We start from the raw sequence: 15,852 nt of genomic DNA on the forward strand, positions 1-15,852 counted from the left end.
CCTATTCAGTGCACTACTTTTGACCAGAGCCCTATGGCACCCTATTCTCTATTTAGTGCACTACTTTTGACCAGCAGTAATAGGAACTAGTGACTTGGGTGCCATTTGGGATGAAGTTAGAGTCCCCATGGTCAAAAGCAATGCACTATGTAGGGAATAGGAATAGCAGAGTGTCAGAGTTTCCTGGTCAAAAGTAATGTACTGTATAGGGAACAGTTTGCCGGTTCTCTGCGCTACTCTGCTGCCCTGCTGCAAGGCATATTACACCACCCCTGTCTGATATAACTACCTGAATAAATACCAACCCTCAGCTTCAGCCCATGCAGAGGCCCCTTGTCCTTTCAAGTCTAGACAAAGCGGCACTTCCCCTTGTAAGTAAACTAATAATAAAAAAACGGGCCATAAAGCAATTGTTCCCCAGGATCGCCTGTTGTTCCCCAGGATCCCGTAGTAAACTGGGATTTACAGATGAACAGCAGAACAGACTAGAGCTTTTTCTTTTTCCTTCTTCCAGGTACTGAGGCACATTCCTGTGGGATCAAACCCACAGGAATTCGGTGTATGTGACAAATACAGTTTGATTTGATTTGAATTGAATACCACGCGGCTGCTATGAAAGTGAACTGTGTTTAAGCGTGATCAGGGGTGTATTCAGTCCACCGATTCTGTTGAAAAACTGTTCTTAAAACGGAAGCAAACGGAATAAAACGGGGATAAACATACCTGAATTTGTCCAGTATAGAATCGGCTCTGACCTGTACCTGCTGTCTAACTGTCTCCAACTAGACTCTACTAGAATCGGCTCTGACCTGTACCTGCTGTCTAACTGTCTCCAACTAGACTCTACTAGAATTGGCTCTGACCTGTACCTGCTGTCTAACTGTCTCCAACTAGACTCTACTAGAATCGGCTCTGACCTGTACCTGCTGTCTAACTGTCTCCAACTAGACTCTACTAGAATCGGCTCTGACCTGTACCTGCTGTCTAACTGTCTCCAACTAGACTCTACTAGAATCGGCTCTGACCTCTACCTGCTGTCTAACTGTCTCCAACTAGACTCTACTAGAATCGGCTCTGACCTGTACCTGCTGTCTAACTGTCTCCAACTAGACTCTACTAGAATCGGCTCTGACCTGTACCTGCTGTCTAACTGTCTCCAACTAGACTCTACTAGAATCGGCTCTGACCTGTACCGGCTGTCTAACTGTCTCAAACTAGACTCTACTAGAATCGGCTCTGACCTGTACCTGCTGTCTAACTGTCTCCAACTAGACTCTACTAGAATCGGCTCTGACCTGTACCTGCTGTCTAACTGTCTCCAACTAGACTCTACTAGAATCGGCTCTGACCTGTACCTGCTGTCTAACTGTCTCCAACTAAAGCAGGGTCTGACCCAGTCACCACTTTACCTTCACAGTTGTCACCATAGAATCCTTGGGTACATGTGCAGTTGTAACTCCCAGAGCCGGTGTGTTCACAGATCTGGTGTTTGTCACAGCCCTCCCCCTCACAGGACACTGCCAGACAAACAAGAAGGACCAGGATAGAAGCTTAGGATGAGGCTGGACATCTACTTTAGTTTATACCATAACTTGGCCTAAGGCAACACAGTGTATGATGCCAAAACACCATAGAGAACAGGAAAGTACAGTACTTTGAAACAAGTGTTTGGGAATAAAAATATGTTAAAAAAAAAAAGCTTAGGAAATGATTAGCTCTGACAAAGACGTTTATCACAGACAAGGTGCTCTTTTTCTATTGGACAGAGAGAGGTGGTTCTGTCCAATAGGACTCCGAGCCGATTCCATGTTTCTGTCTGGCAAAATCATAGACGGTCTGAGGACCTACATTCAAATGACCTCCAAAGCGGAAAACCCACCTGTTCGATTTTCAGTTGGAGGAGTAGATGATGAAGTGACACGGACCACCGCCAACTCTACGAAAGAAAATACGATAGGTTGAGGCTTTCTAGCTAATCGTAAGAATTATTCAGACAGTTACATGGACAGTGTGCCGGCATACTACGACACAGCAATATAACACAAAGGGAGCTCTTTCTCTCTCTCTGTTTCGTGTTGTTGCTCTTGGTAGAGAATCCCATCGCCAAGGTCTCAGCTCTCAGCCATTAGCTAACCACACCGACGCTGAGGCTCTGAAAACAGGAGACGCCGCAAAACCTTTCAACAAACCACCAGGTCACTCTAACACGGAGCTCCTAGCCACTCTCAGGGATACTCCCAAACGGCACCCTGTTGCCTATAGAGTACACTATGTACTACTGGCCCCCTGGTCAAAAGTAGTGCACTTATATAAAAGGAAAAGAGTTGCATTTGGGATGTGACCTCACCCGTCTCATCCTCCCAGAGAGAGAGAGAGAGAGGTTAGTCAGGTTTCGTTTAATACCTGCTGTCCCAATTGGAAACATGTTCTATTGCAGGAAGTCAAAACAGAGAGCAGGAAGTAGGGCTCACCGGCCGCCTATGGTAACATTTTATATCATGAACCGTTGTTCCAGACGTGTAAGTAAATATGCATCCCAAATGGCCCCCTGTTCCCAAATGCCCCCCTATTCCCAAATGGCCCCCTGTTCCCAAATGCCCCCCTATTCCCAAATGGCCCCCTATTCCCAAATGGCCCCCTATTCCCAAATGACCCCCTATTCCCAAATGACCCCCTATTCCCAAATGGCCCCTATTCCCAAATGGCCCCTATTCCCAAATGCCCCTATTCCCAAATGGTCCCCTGTTCCCAAATGCCCCCTATTCCCAAATGGCCCCCTGTTCCCAAATGCCCCCTATTCCCAAATGCCCCCTATTCCCAAATACCCCCTATTCCCAAATGGCCCCTCGATTCCCAAATGGCCCACAATTGACCAGGACCCATGTTGTGTGTCTTCTCTCCATAAACTGGCAGAATAAAAGTCAGTGAATCCCAAATGGCACCCTATTCCCTAAAGGGGACTTAAGTAAGCCTTGTCGGAACCAGAACGGCCCGTAGGACAGGAGTCTGTCTCCTGACTCTGTAGTGATGGTTCAGCTTGATGAGAACGGCCCGTAGGACAGGAGTCTGTCTCCTGACTCTGTAGTGATGGTTCAGCTTGATGAGAACGGCCCGTAGGGCAGGATTCTGTCTCCTGTTTCTGTAGTGATGGTTCAGTTTGATGAGAACGGCCCGTAGGGCAGGAGTCTGTCTCCTGTTTCTGTAGTGATGGTTCAGCTTGATGAGAACGGCCCGTAGGGCAGGAGTCTGTCTCCTGACTCTGTAGTGATGGTTCAGCTTGATGAGAACGGCCCGTAGGACAGGAGTCTGTCTCCTGACTCTGTAGTGATGGTGATGGTTCTGTCTCCTGACTCTGAGTGAGACCGGCCCGTAGGGCAGGAGTCTGTCTCCTGACTCTGTAGTGATGGTTCAGCTTGATGAGAACGGCCCGTAGGACAGGAGTCTGTCTCCTGACTCTGTAGTGATGGTTCAGCTTGATGAGACCGGCCCGTAGGGCAGGAGTCTGTCTCCTGACTCTGTAGTGATGGTTCAGCTTGATGAGAACGGCCCGTAGGGCAGGAGTCTGTCTCCTGACTCTGTAGTGATGGTTCAGCTTGAGTCTGTCTCCTGACTCTGTAGTGAAGCTTGGCCCGTAGGGCAGGAGTCTGTCTCCTGACTCTGTAGTGATGGTTCAGCTTGATGAGAACGGCCCGTAGGACAGGAGTCTGTCTCCTGACTCTGTAGTGATGGTTCAGCTTGATGAGACCGGCCCGTAGGGCAGGAGTCTGTCTCCTGACTCTGTAGTGATGGTTCAGCTTGATGAGAACGGCCCGTAGGACAGGAGTCTGTCTCCTGACTCTGTAGTGATGGTTCAGCTGAGGGCAGGAGTCTGTCTCCTGACTCTGTAGTGATGGTTCAGCTTGATGAGAACGGCCCGTAGGACAGGAGTCTGTCTCCTGACTCTGTAACGTGAGGCAGCTTGATGTACAAGTACCACCTCTGTGGTCCCTGGTCAAAAGTAGTGCACTATATAAGGAATAGTATGCCATTTGGGACAAAGGAGTCAGTTGAATAGTACTCCCTCCAGTGAAGGGGAGGTTTTTATCAGTAGCTCACCTGTCTCACAGTGTGTCCCGGTGAAGGCAGCAGGACAGGTGCAGGTATAACCATTCACCTGGTCTCTACAGTCCCCTCCATTCAGACAAGGCTGGGAAACACACTGATCTATGTCTGGGACCACAAACGACAACACAAATCTATGTTATTTAAACCTAGTCGTCATCTATGTGGGAAACTGAGGATTTGGAAAAAGGTACTAATGAACAAGCCTAGAGCCAAACCTGAACGGTTCTCTCTCAATAGGGCAGCTTCCCATATGGAACCCTATGTAGGGCCCTGGTCCATGTGCACTAAGTAGGGCCCTGGTCCAAGTGCACTAGGTAGGGCCCTGGTTAAAGTGTACTATGCAGGGCCCTGGTTAAAGTGCACTAGGTAGGGCCCTAGTCCAAGTGCACTAGGTAGGGCCCTGGTCCAAGTGCACTAGGCAGGGACCTGGTCCAAGTGCACTAGGTAGGGCCCTGGTCCAAGTGCACTAGGTAGGGCCCTGGTTAAAGTGCACTAGGTAGGGCCCTGGTCCAAGTGCGCTAGGTAGGGCCCTGGTCCAAGTGCACTAGGCAGGGCCCTGGTCCAAGTGCACTAGGTAGGGCCCTGGTTAAAGTGCACTAGGTAGGGCCCTGGTCCAAGTGTACTAGGCAGGGCCCTGGTCCAAGTGCACTAGGTAGGGCCCTGGTCCAAGTGCACTAGGTAGGGCCCTGGTCCAAGTGCGCTAGGTAGGGACCTGGTTAAAGTGCACTATACAGGGCCCTGTCCAAGTGCACTAGGCAGGGCCCTGGTCCAAGTGCACTAGGTAGGGCCCTGGTTAAAGTGCACTAGGTAGGGCCCTGGTCCAAGTGTACTATGTAGGCCCCTGGTCCAAGTGTACTAGGTAGGGCCCTGGTCCAAGTGTACTAGGTAGGGCCCTGGTCCAAGTGCACTAGGTAGGGCCCTGGTCCAAGTGCGCTAGGAGGGCCCTGGTCCAAGTGCACTAGGCAGGGCCCTGGTCCAAGTGTACTAGGCAGGGACCTGGTCCAAGTGCACTAGGCAGGGACCTGGTCCAAGTGTACTATGTAGGCCCCTGGTCCAAGTGTACTATGTAGGCCCCTGGTCCAAGTGCACTAGGCAGGGCCCTGGTCCAAGTGTACTATGTAGGCCCCTGGTCCAAGTGCACTAGGCAGGGCCCTGGTCCAAGTGTACTATGTAGGCCCCTGGTCCAAGTGCACTAGGCAGGGCCCTGGTCCAAGTGTACTATGTAGGCCCCTGGTCCAAGTGCACTAGGTAGGGCCCTGGTCCAAGTGCGCTAGGTAGGGACCTGGTTCAAGTGCACTATGTAGGGCCCTGGTTAAAGTGCACTATGTAGGGCCCTGGTCAAAGTGCACTATATTCAGCTTCGTTGCAGGCTAGTAATATAGGCCTTCTCACATCCACCCATCTGTGTGTGTGTGTGTGTGTGTGTGTGTGTGTATGTGTGTGTGTGTGTGTGTGTGTGTGTGTGTGTGTGTGTTTGTGTGTGCACATTACCAGGTATGCTTTTACACACAGAGGCACACAGACACACAGACACACACACACACACGCACACACACAGAGGCTGGGTAGCCCCCTCGGCTATCTCACCTTTCTCACACAGAGACTGGGTAGCCCCCTCGTCTATCTCACCTGCCTCACACAGAGACTGGGTAGCCCCCTCGTCTATCTCACCTGTCTCACTCAGAGACTGGGTAGCCTCCTCGTCTATCTCACCTGTCTCAGACAGAGACTGGGTAGCCTCCTCGTCTATCTCACCTGTCTCACACAGAGACTGGGTAGCCCCCTCGGCTAACTCACCTGTCTCACAAAGAGACTGGGTAGCCCCCTCGGCTATCTCACCTGCCTCACAAAGAGACTGGGTAGCCCCCTCGGCTATCTCACCTGCCTCACACAGAGACCGGGTAGCCCCCTCGGCTATCTCACCTGTCTCACACAGAGACCGGGTAGCTCCCTCGGCTATCTCACCTGTCTCACACAGAGACCGGGTAGCCCCCTCGGCTATCTCACCTGTCTCACACAGAGACTGGGTAGCCCCCTCGGCTAACTCACCTGTCTCACACAGAGACTGGGTAGCCCCCTCGGCTAACTCACCTGTCTCACACAGAGACTGGGTAGCCCCCTCGTCTATCTCACCTGTCTCACACAGAGACTGGGTAGCCCCTCGGATATCTCACCTGTCTCACACTAGCTCTCGGCTATCTCACCTGTCTCACACAGAGACCGGGTAGCCCCCTCGGCTATCTCACCTGTCTCACACAGAGACCGGGTAGCCCCTCGGCTATCTCACCTGTCTCACACAGAGACTGGGTAGCCCCCTCGGCTAACTCACCTGTCTCACACAGAGACTGGGTAGCCCCCTCGGCTATCTCACCTGTCTCACACAGAGACTGGGTAGCCCCCTCGGCTATCTCACCTGTCTCACACAGAGACTGGGTAGCCCCTCGGCTATCTCACCTGTCTCACACAGAGACTAGCCCCTCGGCTATCTCACCTGTCTCACACAGAGACTGGGTAGCCCCCTCGGCTATCTCACCTGTCTCACACAGAGACTGGGTAGCCCCCTCGGCTAACTCACCTGTCTCACACAGAGACTGGGTAGCCCCCTCGGCTATCTCACCTGTCTCACACAGAGACTGGGTCGCCCCCTCGGCTATCTCACCTGTCTCACACAGAGACTGGGGAGCCCCCTCGTCTATCTCACCTGTCTCACACAGAGACTGGGTAGCCCCCTCGGCTATCTCACCTGTCTCACACAGAGACTGGGTAGCCCCCTCGGCTATCTCACCTGTCTCACACAGAGACTGGGTAGCCCCCTCGTCTATCTCACCTGTCTCACACAGAGACTGGGTAGCCCCCTCGTCTATCTCACCTGTCTCACACAGAGACTGGGTAGCCCCCTCGGCTAACTCACACAGAGCCCCACACACACAGGTGAAGTTGTCGACACCTTGTACACACAGCGCACCATTGAGGCAGGCTTCGTCTTTGCACACACGCACACGCACACGCACACGCATGCACACGCACGCACACACGCACGCACACGCACACACACACGGAAACACACGGAAACACACAGAAACACACATACACACAGAGAGAGATAGACACATATATGGAATATTTACTCAGCTGATTAATATATCCGCCACACCGCTCCCCTCACCCTGAAAATATGTGCTGCTGGCTGTGAAAGATATTAGAGGAGGTTTGATACGTCTCCACAGGCTGGACTGTGGGAACAGGAACGGCAGCAAGCAGGGAGGAGAGGGGGGACAGAGAGAGGATAGGGGGACAGGGTAGGATAGAGATGGGGGGAACAGGGAGAGGAGAGGGGGACAGAGAGAGGAGAGGGGGACAGGGTAGGATAGAGATGGGGGAACAGGGAGAGGAGAGGGGACAGAGAGAGGAGAGGGGGACATGGTAGGACAGAGAGGGGGAACAGGGAGAGGAGAGGGGGACAGAGAGAGGAGAGGGGACAGGGTAGGACAGAGAGGGGGAACAGGGAGAGGAGAGGGGGACAGAGAGAGGAGAGGGGACAGGGTAGGACAGAGAGGGGGGAACAGGGAGAGGAGAGGGGACAGAGAGAGGAGAGGGGACATGGTAGGATAGAGAAGGGGAACAGGAGAGAAGAGGGGACAGGGAAGGACTGAGAGGGGGACAGGGTAGGACAGAGAGGGGAAAAGGGAGAGGAGAGGGGGACAAGGCAGGACAGAGAGGGGAACAGGGAGAGAAGAGGGGGACAGGGAAGGACTGAGAGGGGGAAACAGGAGAGGAGAGGGGGACAAGGTAGGACTGAGAGGGGGACAGAGAGAGGAGAGGGGGACAGGGTAGGACAGAGAGGGGACAGGGAGAGGAGGGGGACAGGGAAGGACAGAGAGGGGACAGGGTAGGACAGAGAGGAAAAAGGGAGAGAGAGGGGACAAGGCAGGACAAAGGGGGACATGGAAGGACTGAGAGGGGGAAAAGGGAGAGGAGATGGGGCCAGGGTAGGACTGAGAGGGGGAAAAGGGAGAGGAGAGGGGGACAGAGAGAGGAGAGAGGGGACAGGGTAGGACAGAGAGGGGGAACAGGGAGAGGAGAGGGGGACAGAGAGAGGAGAGGGGACAGGGTAGGACAGAGAGGGGGAACAGGGAGAGGAGAGGGGGACAGAGAGAGGAGAGGGGGACATGGTAGGATAGAGAAGGGGAACAGGGAGAGAAGAGGGGGACAGGGAAGGACTGAGAGGGGGACAGGGTAGGACAGAGAGGGGAAAAGGGAGAGGAGAGGGGGACAAGGCAGGACAGAGAGGGGAACAGGGAGAGAAGAGGGGGACAGGGAAGGACTGAGAGGGGGAAACAGGGGAGAGGAGAGGGGGACAGGGTAGGACTGAGAGGGGGACAGAGAGAGGAGAGGGGGACAGGGTAGGACAGAGAGGGGACAGGGAGAGGAGAGGGGGACAGGGAAGGACAGAGAGGGGGACAGGGTAGGACAGAGAGGGGAAAAGGGAGAGAGAGAGGGGGACAAGGCAGGACAAAGAGGGGGACATGGAAGGACTGAGAGGGGGAAAAGGGAGAGGAGATGGGGGCCAGGGTAGGACTGAGAGGGGAAAAGGAGAGAGGAGATGGGGCCAGGGTAGGACTGAGAGGGGGACAGAGAGAGGAGAGGGGGACAGGGTAGGACAGAGAGGGGGACAGGGAAGGACAGAGAGGGGGACAGGGTAGGACAGAGAGGGAAAAGGAGAGGAGAGGGGGACAGGGTAGGACTGAGAGGGGGAGGGGAGAGGCGTCAAACCACGCAAGCCCCAGAGAGGCGGGACATAGCGACGTCTGGTAAGTAAGAGGGGAGAAGAGAGGGGGAACAGAGACGAGAGACGAGAGGGGAAACAGAGATGAGAGGAGAGTAGAAGAAAAGAGAGGAGAGGAGAGAGAGAGAGAGAAGAGAGAGACAGACAGAGAGCAGATGGAGAACAGAGAGGAGAGGAGAGAGACAGAGGAGAGGAGAGAGAGAGACAGACAGAGAGCAGATGGAGAACAGAGAGGAGAGGAGAGAGACAGAGGAGAGGAGAGAGAGAGACAGAGAGGAGAGGAGAAAGTGAGAACAGAGAGGAGAGGGAGAACAGAGAGGAGAGGAGAGAGACAGAGAGGAGAGGGATGACAGAGAGGAGAGGAGAGGAGAGAGACAGAGAGGAGAGGAGACAGACAGAGAGGAGAGGGATGACAGAGAGGAGAGGAGAGAGACAGAGAGGAGAGGGATGACAGAGAGGAGAGGAGAGGGATGACAGAGAGAGAGACAGAGAGGAGAGAGAGACAGACAGAGAGGAGAGGACAAAGGGAGAACAGAGAGGAACAAGGTGGTGGGACAGATGGTTGTGTGATTGGGGTAAAGGTAGAGTAAGGAGAGAGGGAGGGAGAGAGAGAGACAGAGAGGAGAGGAGAAAGGGAGAACAGAGAGGAACAAGGTTGTGGGACAGATGGTTGTGTGATTGGGGTAAAGGTAGAGTAAGGAGAGAGGGAGGGAGAGAGGGTACTGTACCTGTTTGGCAGACTGTCCCTGTAAACCCAGGTGGACACTGGCAGATGAAGCCGTTAACCTGGTCTGAGCAGGTACCTCCGTTCTGACATGGAGATGACGAGCACTCCTCTACATCTACACACACACACACACACACACACACACACACACACACACACACACACACACACACACACACACACACACACACACAAACACACACACAGAGACAGAGAGACAGAGACAGAGAGACATGAGGATGAATAGGGTGAATGCAGTATCAACACATACAGAACTGAATAAACCCAGGCTGATTTAGTAGAAGGTGATGAATTGTCCAAGAGGAGTGTTACTAGGAGAGGAGGAGAGAGACCTGGCAGGAGGAGCAGAGAGACCTGGCAGGAGGAGTGTTACAGAGAGACCTGGCAGGAGGAGTGTTACGGAGAGACCTGGCAGGAGGAGCAGAGTGACCTGGCAGGAGGAGTAGAGAGACCTGGCAGGAGGAGTAGAGATACCTGGCAGGAGGAGCAGAGAGACCTGGCATGAGGAGCAGAGAGACCTGGCAGGAGGAGTGTTACAGAGAGACCTGGCAGGAGGAGTGTTACAGAGAGACCTGGCAGGAGGAGTGTTACGGAGAGACCTGGCAGGAGGAGCAGAGATCCCTGGCAGGAGGAGCAGAGAGACCTGGCAGGAGGAGCAGAGAGACCTGGCAGGAGGAGCAGAGAGACCTGGCATGAGGAGAAGAGAAACCTGGCAGGAGGAGCAGAGAGACCTGGCAGGAGGAGCAGAGAGACCTGGCAGGAGGAGCAGAGAGACCTGGCAGGAGGAGCAGAGAAACCTGGCAGGAGGAGCAGAGATCCCTGTCATTGACCTGGTATTTATATTACAAGGAGATGACCCTAAAGGAAATATCTTATCAGGTTGTGCATTGGCAGGTCAGATGAAATCTAGCTTTTACAAGCTGACATCCTCTTTCCTGGCCCAGCAGAGCATGGAGCAGAGAAGACCAGAGAGGAGAGGGACAGAGAAGACCAGAGAGGAGAGAGGAGAGGGACAGAGACCAGAGAGGAGAGACGAGTGGGACAGAGACCCGAGAGGAGCAGAGGAGTGGGACAGAGACCAGAGAGGAGCAGAGGAGTGGAACAGAAAAGACCAGAGAGGAGAGAGGAGAGGGACAGAGAAGACCAGAGAGGAGAGAGGAGAGGGACAGAGAAGACCAGAGAGGAGAGAGGAGAGGGACAGAGAAGACCAGAGAGGAGAGAGGAGAGGGACAGAGAAGACCAGAGAGGAGAGAGGAGAGGGACAGAGAAGACCAGAGAGGAGAGAGGAGAGAGGAGAGGGACAGAGAAGACCAGAGAGGAGAGGGACAGAAAAGACCAGAGAGGAAAGAGGAGAGGGACAGAGAAGACCAGAGAGGAGAGAGGAGAGGGACAGAGAAGACCAGAGAGAAGACCAGTTTTTCCTAGCCACCGTGCTTCTACACCTGTATTGCTTGCTGTTTGGGGTTTTAGGCTGGGTTTCTGTACAGCACTTTGAGATATCAGCTGATGTACGAAGGGCTTTATGAATAAATTTGATTGGGGTAAAGGTAGAGTAAGGAGAGAGGGAGGGAGATAGAGAGACAGAGAGACAGAGAGGAGAGAGAGAGAGGAGAGGAGAGAGACAGAGAGGAGAGGAGAGAGACAGAGAGGAGAGGAGAGAGACAGAGAGACAAGAGATGGTTGTGTGATTGGGGTAAAGGAGAGTAAGGAGGGAGGAGAGAGAGAGACAGAGAGGAGAGAGAGAGACAGAGAGGAGGAGGACAAAGGGAGAACAAAGGGAGAACAGAGAGGAACAAGGTTGTGGGACAGATGGTTGTGTGTTTGGGGTAAAGGTAGAGTAAGGAGAGAGGGAGGGAGAGGGTACTGTACCTGTTTGGCAGACTGTCCCTGTAAACCCAGGTGGACACTGGCAGATGAAGCCGTTAACCTGGTCTGAGCAGGTACCTCCGTTCTGACATGGAGATGACGAGCACTCCTCTACATCTACACACACACACACACACACACACACACACACACACACACACACACACACACACACACACACACACACACACACACACACACACACACACACACACACACACACACAGAGAGAGAGAGAAGAGCAGAGAGGAGAGAGGAGTGGGACAGATTATGTAATGTTTGAAGATCTCGTGGAAAGCCTTCCCAGAAGACTGGAGGCTTTAACAGGAGCAAAATGGGGACAAACTCCATATTAAATGATGGATGTTCACATACCCTTTGGTCATGTAGTGTATGAGCTACGCATTGATACATCCAGCCCAAAGAATTAAAAAATTGTTTTACTAGTCACCAAAATTCCCAGAGCCTGTCTTTAAACCTATCAAATCCTCTCAGATCTAGGGGCTGTAATAAACCTATCAAATCCTCTCAGATCTAGGGGCTGTAATAAACCTATCAAATCCTCTCAGATCTAGGGGCTGTAATAAACCTCTCAAATCCTCTCAGATCTAGGGGCTATGGGGTTGTTTCTAAACAGGGACTGTATTTATGGCTCCGGGGCAGAAGGGAGCAGAGTGACTGTGGTCAAAGGTCAAAGTTCACCGACTGACCTATCTGGCACCGGGGTCCTGTGAAGCCAGCCAGACAAGAGCAGGTGAAGGAAGGGTTGCCGGTGATGCAGTCGTCTATACAGCGACCTCCGTTCAGACAGGGTCGAAGGTGTGGACACACCGATGCTGAGGAGGAGACAGAACAGCTAGTTAGTGAGGAGGAGAGAGAGAACAGCTAGTTAGTGAGGAGGAGAGAGAGAACAGCTAGTTAGTGAGGAGGAGAGAGAGAGAACAGCTAGTTAGTGAGGAGGAGGAGAGAGAGAGAGAGAACAGCTAGTTAGTGAGGAGGAGAGAGAGAACAGCTAGTTAATGAGGAGGAGAGAGAGAGAACAGCTAGTTAGTGAGGAGGAGAGAGAGAACAGCTAGTTAGTGAGGGGGAGAGAGAGAACAGCTAGTTAGTGAGGGGAGAGAGAGAGAGAACAGCTAGTTAGTGAGGAGGAGAGAGAGAGAACAGCTAGTTAGTGAGGGGAGAGAGAGAGAGAGAGAACAGCTAGTTAGTGAGGAGGAGAGAGAGAGAACAGCTAGTTAGTGAGGAGTAGAGAGAGAGAGAGCAGCTAGTTAGTGAGGAGGAGAGAGAGAACAGCTAGTTAGTGAGGAGGAGAGATATAACAGCTAGTTAGTGAGGAGGAGAGAGAGAACAGCTAGTTAGTGAGGAGGAGAGAGAGAACAGCTAGTTAGTGAGGAGGAGAGAGAGAACAGCTAGTTAGTGAGGAGGAGAGAGAGAGAAGAGCTAGTTAGTGAGGAGGAGACAGAACAGCTAGTTAGTGAGGAGGAGAGAGAGAACAGCTAGTTAATGAGGAGGAGAGAGAGAACAGCTAGTTAGTGAGTAGGAGAGAGAGAACAGCTAGTTAGTGAGGAGGAGAGAGAGAACAGCTGGTTAGTGAGGAGGAGAGAGAGAACAGCTGGTTAGTGAGGAGGAGAGACAGAACAGCTAGTTAGTGAGGAGGAGAGAGAGAACAGCTAGTTAGTGAGGAGGAGAGAAAGAGACCAGCTGGTTAGTGAGGAGGAGAGACAGAACAGCTAGTTAATGAGGAGGAGAGAGAGAGACCAACTAGTTAGTGAGGAGGAGAGAGATAGAACATCTAGTTAGTGAGGAGGAGAGACAGAACAGTTAGTTAGTGAGGATGAGAGAGAGAACAGCTAGTTAGTGAGGAGGAGAGAATGAGAACAGCTAGTTAGTGAGGAGGAGAAACAGAACAGTTAGTTAGTGAGGAGGGGAGAGAGAACAGCTAGTTAGTGAGGAGGAGAGAGAGAAAACAGCTAGTTAGTGAGGAGGAGAGAGAGAAAACAGCTAGTTAGTGAGGAGGAGAGAGAGAGAGAGAGAACAGCTAGTTAGTGAGGAGGAGAGAATGAGAACAGCTAGTTAGTGAGGAGGAGAAACAGAGAACAGCTAGTTAGTGAGGAGGGGAGAGACAAAACATCTAGTTAGTGAGGAGGAGAGAGAGAGAAAACAGCTAGTTAGTGAGGAGGAGAGAGAGAAACAGCTAGTTAGTGAGGAGGAGAGAGAGAACAGCTAGTTAGTGAGGAGGAGAGAGAGAACAGCTAGTTAGTGAGGAGGAGAGAGAGAACAGCTAGTTAGTGAGGAGGAGAGAGAGAGAACAGCTAGTTAGTGAGGAGGAGACAGAACAGCTAGTTAGTGAGGAGGAGACAGAACAGCTAGGTAGTGAGGAGGAGAGAGAGAACAGCTAGTTAATGAGGAGGAGAGAGAGAACAGCTAGTTAGTGAGTAGGAGAGAGAGAGAAAACAGCTAGTTAGTGAGGAGGAGAGAGAGAGAGAACAGCTAGTTAGTGAGGAGGAGAGAATGAGAACAGCTAGTTAGTGAGGAGGAGAGAGAGAACAGTTAGTTAGTGAGGAGGGGAGAGAGAACAGCTAGTTAGTGAGGAGGAGAGAGAGAAAACAGCTAGTTAGTGAGGAGGAGAGAGAGAGAGAACAGCTAGTTAGTGAGGAGGAGAGAGAGAACAGCTAGTTAGTGAGGAGGAGAAACAGAGAACAGCTAGTTAGTGAGGAGGGGAGAGACAACACATCTAGTTAGTGAGGAGGAGAGAGAGAGAACAGCTAGTTAGTGAGGGGGAGAGAGAGAGAACAGCTAGTTAGTGAGGAGGAGAGAGAGAGAGAACAGCTAGTTAGTGAGGAGGAGAGAGAGAGAGAACAGCTAGTTAGTGAGGAGGAGAGAGAGAGAGAACAGCTAGTTAGTGAGGAGGAGAGAGAACAGCTAGTTAGTGAGGAGGAGAGAGAGAGAACAGCTAGTTAGTGAGGAGGGGAGAGAGAACAACTAGTTAGTGAGGAGGAGAGAGAGAACAGCTAGTTAGTCAGGATGAGAGAGAGAACAGCTAGTTAGTGAGGAGGAGAGAGAGAGAACAGCTAGTTAGTGAGGAGGAGGAGAGAGAGAGAGAGAACAGCTAGTTAGTGAGGAGGAGAGAGAGAGAGAACAGCTAGTTAGTGAGGAGGAGGAGAGAGAGAGAGAGAACAGCTAGTTAGTGAGGAGGAGAGAGAGAACAGCTAGTTAGTGAGGAGGAGAGAGAGAGAACAGCTAGTTAGTGAGGAGGAGAGAGAGAGAACAGCTAGTTAGTGAGGAGGAGAGGAGAGAGAGAGAGAACAGCTAGTTAGTGAGGAGGAGAGAGAGAGAACAGCTAGTTAGTGAGGATGAGAGAGAGAGAGAACAGCTAGTTAGTGAGGAGGAGAGAGAGAGAGAACAGCTAGTTAGTGAGGAGGAGAGAGAGAACAGTTAGTTAGTGAGGAGGGGAGAGAGAACAGCTAGTTAGTGAGGAGGAGAGAGAGAAAACAGCTAGTTAGTGAGGAGGAGAGAGAGAGAGAACAGCTAGTTAGTGAGGAGGAGAGAGAGAACAGCTAGTTAGTGAGGAGGAGAAACAGAGAACAGCTAGTTAGTGAGGAGGCGAGAGACAAAACATCTAGTTAGTGAGGAGGAGAGAGAGAGAACAGCTAGTTAGTGAGGGGGAGAGAGAGAGAACAGCTAGTTAGTGAGGAGGAGAGAGAGAGAACAGCTAGTTAGTGAGGAGGAGAGAGAGAGAGAACAGCTAGTTAGTGAGGAGGAGAGAGAGAGAACAGCTAGTTAGTGAGGAGGAGAGAGAACAGCTAGTTAGTGAGGAGGAGAGAGAGAGAACAGCTAGTTAGTGAGGAGGGGAGAGAGAACAACTAGTTAGTGAGGAGGAGAGAGAGAACAGCTAGTTAGTCAGGATGAGAGAGAGAACAGCTAGTTAGTGAGGAGGAGAGAGAGAGAACAGCTAGTTAGTGAGGAGGAGAGAGAGAGAACAGCTAGTTAGTGAGGAGGAGAGAGAGAGAGAACAGCTAGTTAGTGAGGAGGAGGAGAGAGAGAGAGAGAACAGCTAGTTAGTGAGGAGGAGAGAGAGAACAGCTAGTTAGTGAGGAGGAGAGAGAGAACAGCTAGTTAGTGAGGAGGAGAGAGAGAGAACAGCTAGTTAGTGAGGAGGAGAGAGAGAGAGAACAGCTAGTTAGTGAGGAGGAGAGAGAGAGAGAGAACAGCTAGTTAGAACAGCTGAGGAGGAGGAGAGAGAGAGAGAACAACAGCTAGTTAGTGAGGAGAAATAGCATCTAGTTAGTGAGGAGAGAGAGAGAGAACAGCTAGTTAGTGAGGAGGAGTGAGAGAGAGAGAACAGCTA

General features: G+C 51.9%; 1 protein-coding gene across 1 annotated transcript in view; it reads right to left on the reverse strand.

The window, feature by feature from the left end:
• LOC115127709 (sushi, nidogen and EGF-like domain-containing protein 1) overlaps positions 1 to 15,852 on the reverse strand; it is a 197,406-nt gene that overhangs the window by 103,769 nt on the left and 77,785 nt on the right. Inside the window, exons 5-10 of the mRNA XM_065009494.1 lie at positions 12,215 to 12,340; positions 11,508 to 11,621; positions 9,619 to 9,732; positions 4,096 to 4,209; positions 1,880 to 1,936; positions 1,410 to 1,517 (exon numbers count right to left, since the gene is read on the reverse strand). Of these exons, the coding sequence (XP_064865566.1) occupies positions 1,410 to 1,517; positions 1,880 to 1,936; positions 4,096 to 4,209; positions 9,619 to 9,732; positions 11,508 to 11,621; positions 12,215 to 12,340 (633 nt within the window). The remainder of the gene's footprint in view (positions 1 to 1,409; positions 1,518 to 1,879; positions 1,937 to 4,095; positions 4,210 to 9,618; positions 9,733 to 11,507; positions 11,622 to 12,214; positions 12,341 to 15,852) is intronic.

This window comes from Oncorhynchus nerka, linkage group LG25 (assembly GCF_034236695.1).
Source record: "Oncorhynchus nerka isolate Pitt River linkage group LG25, Oner_Uvic_2.0, whole genome shotgun sequence".
NCBI classification, from domain to species: Eukaryota; Metazoa; Chordata; class Actinopteri; order Salmoniformes; family Salmonidae; genus Oncorhynchus; species Oncorhynchus nerka.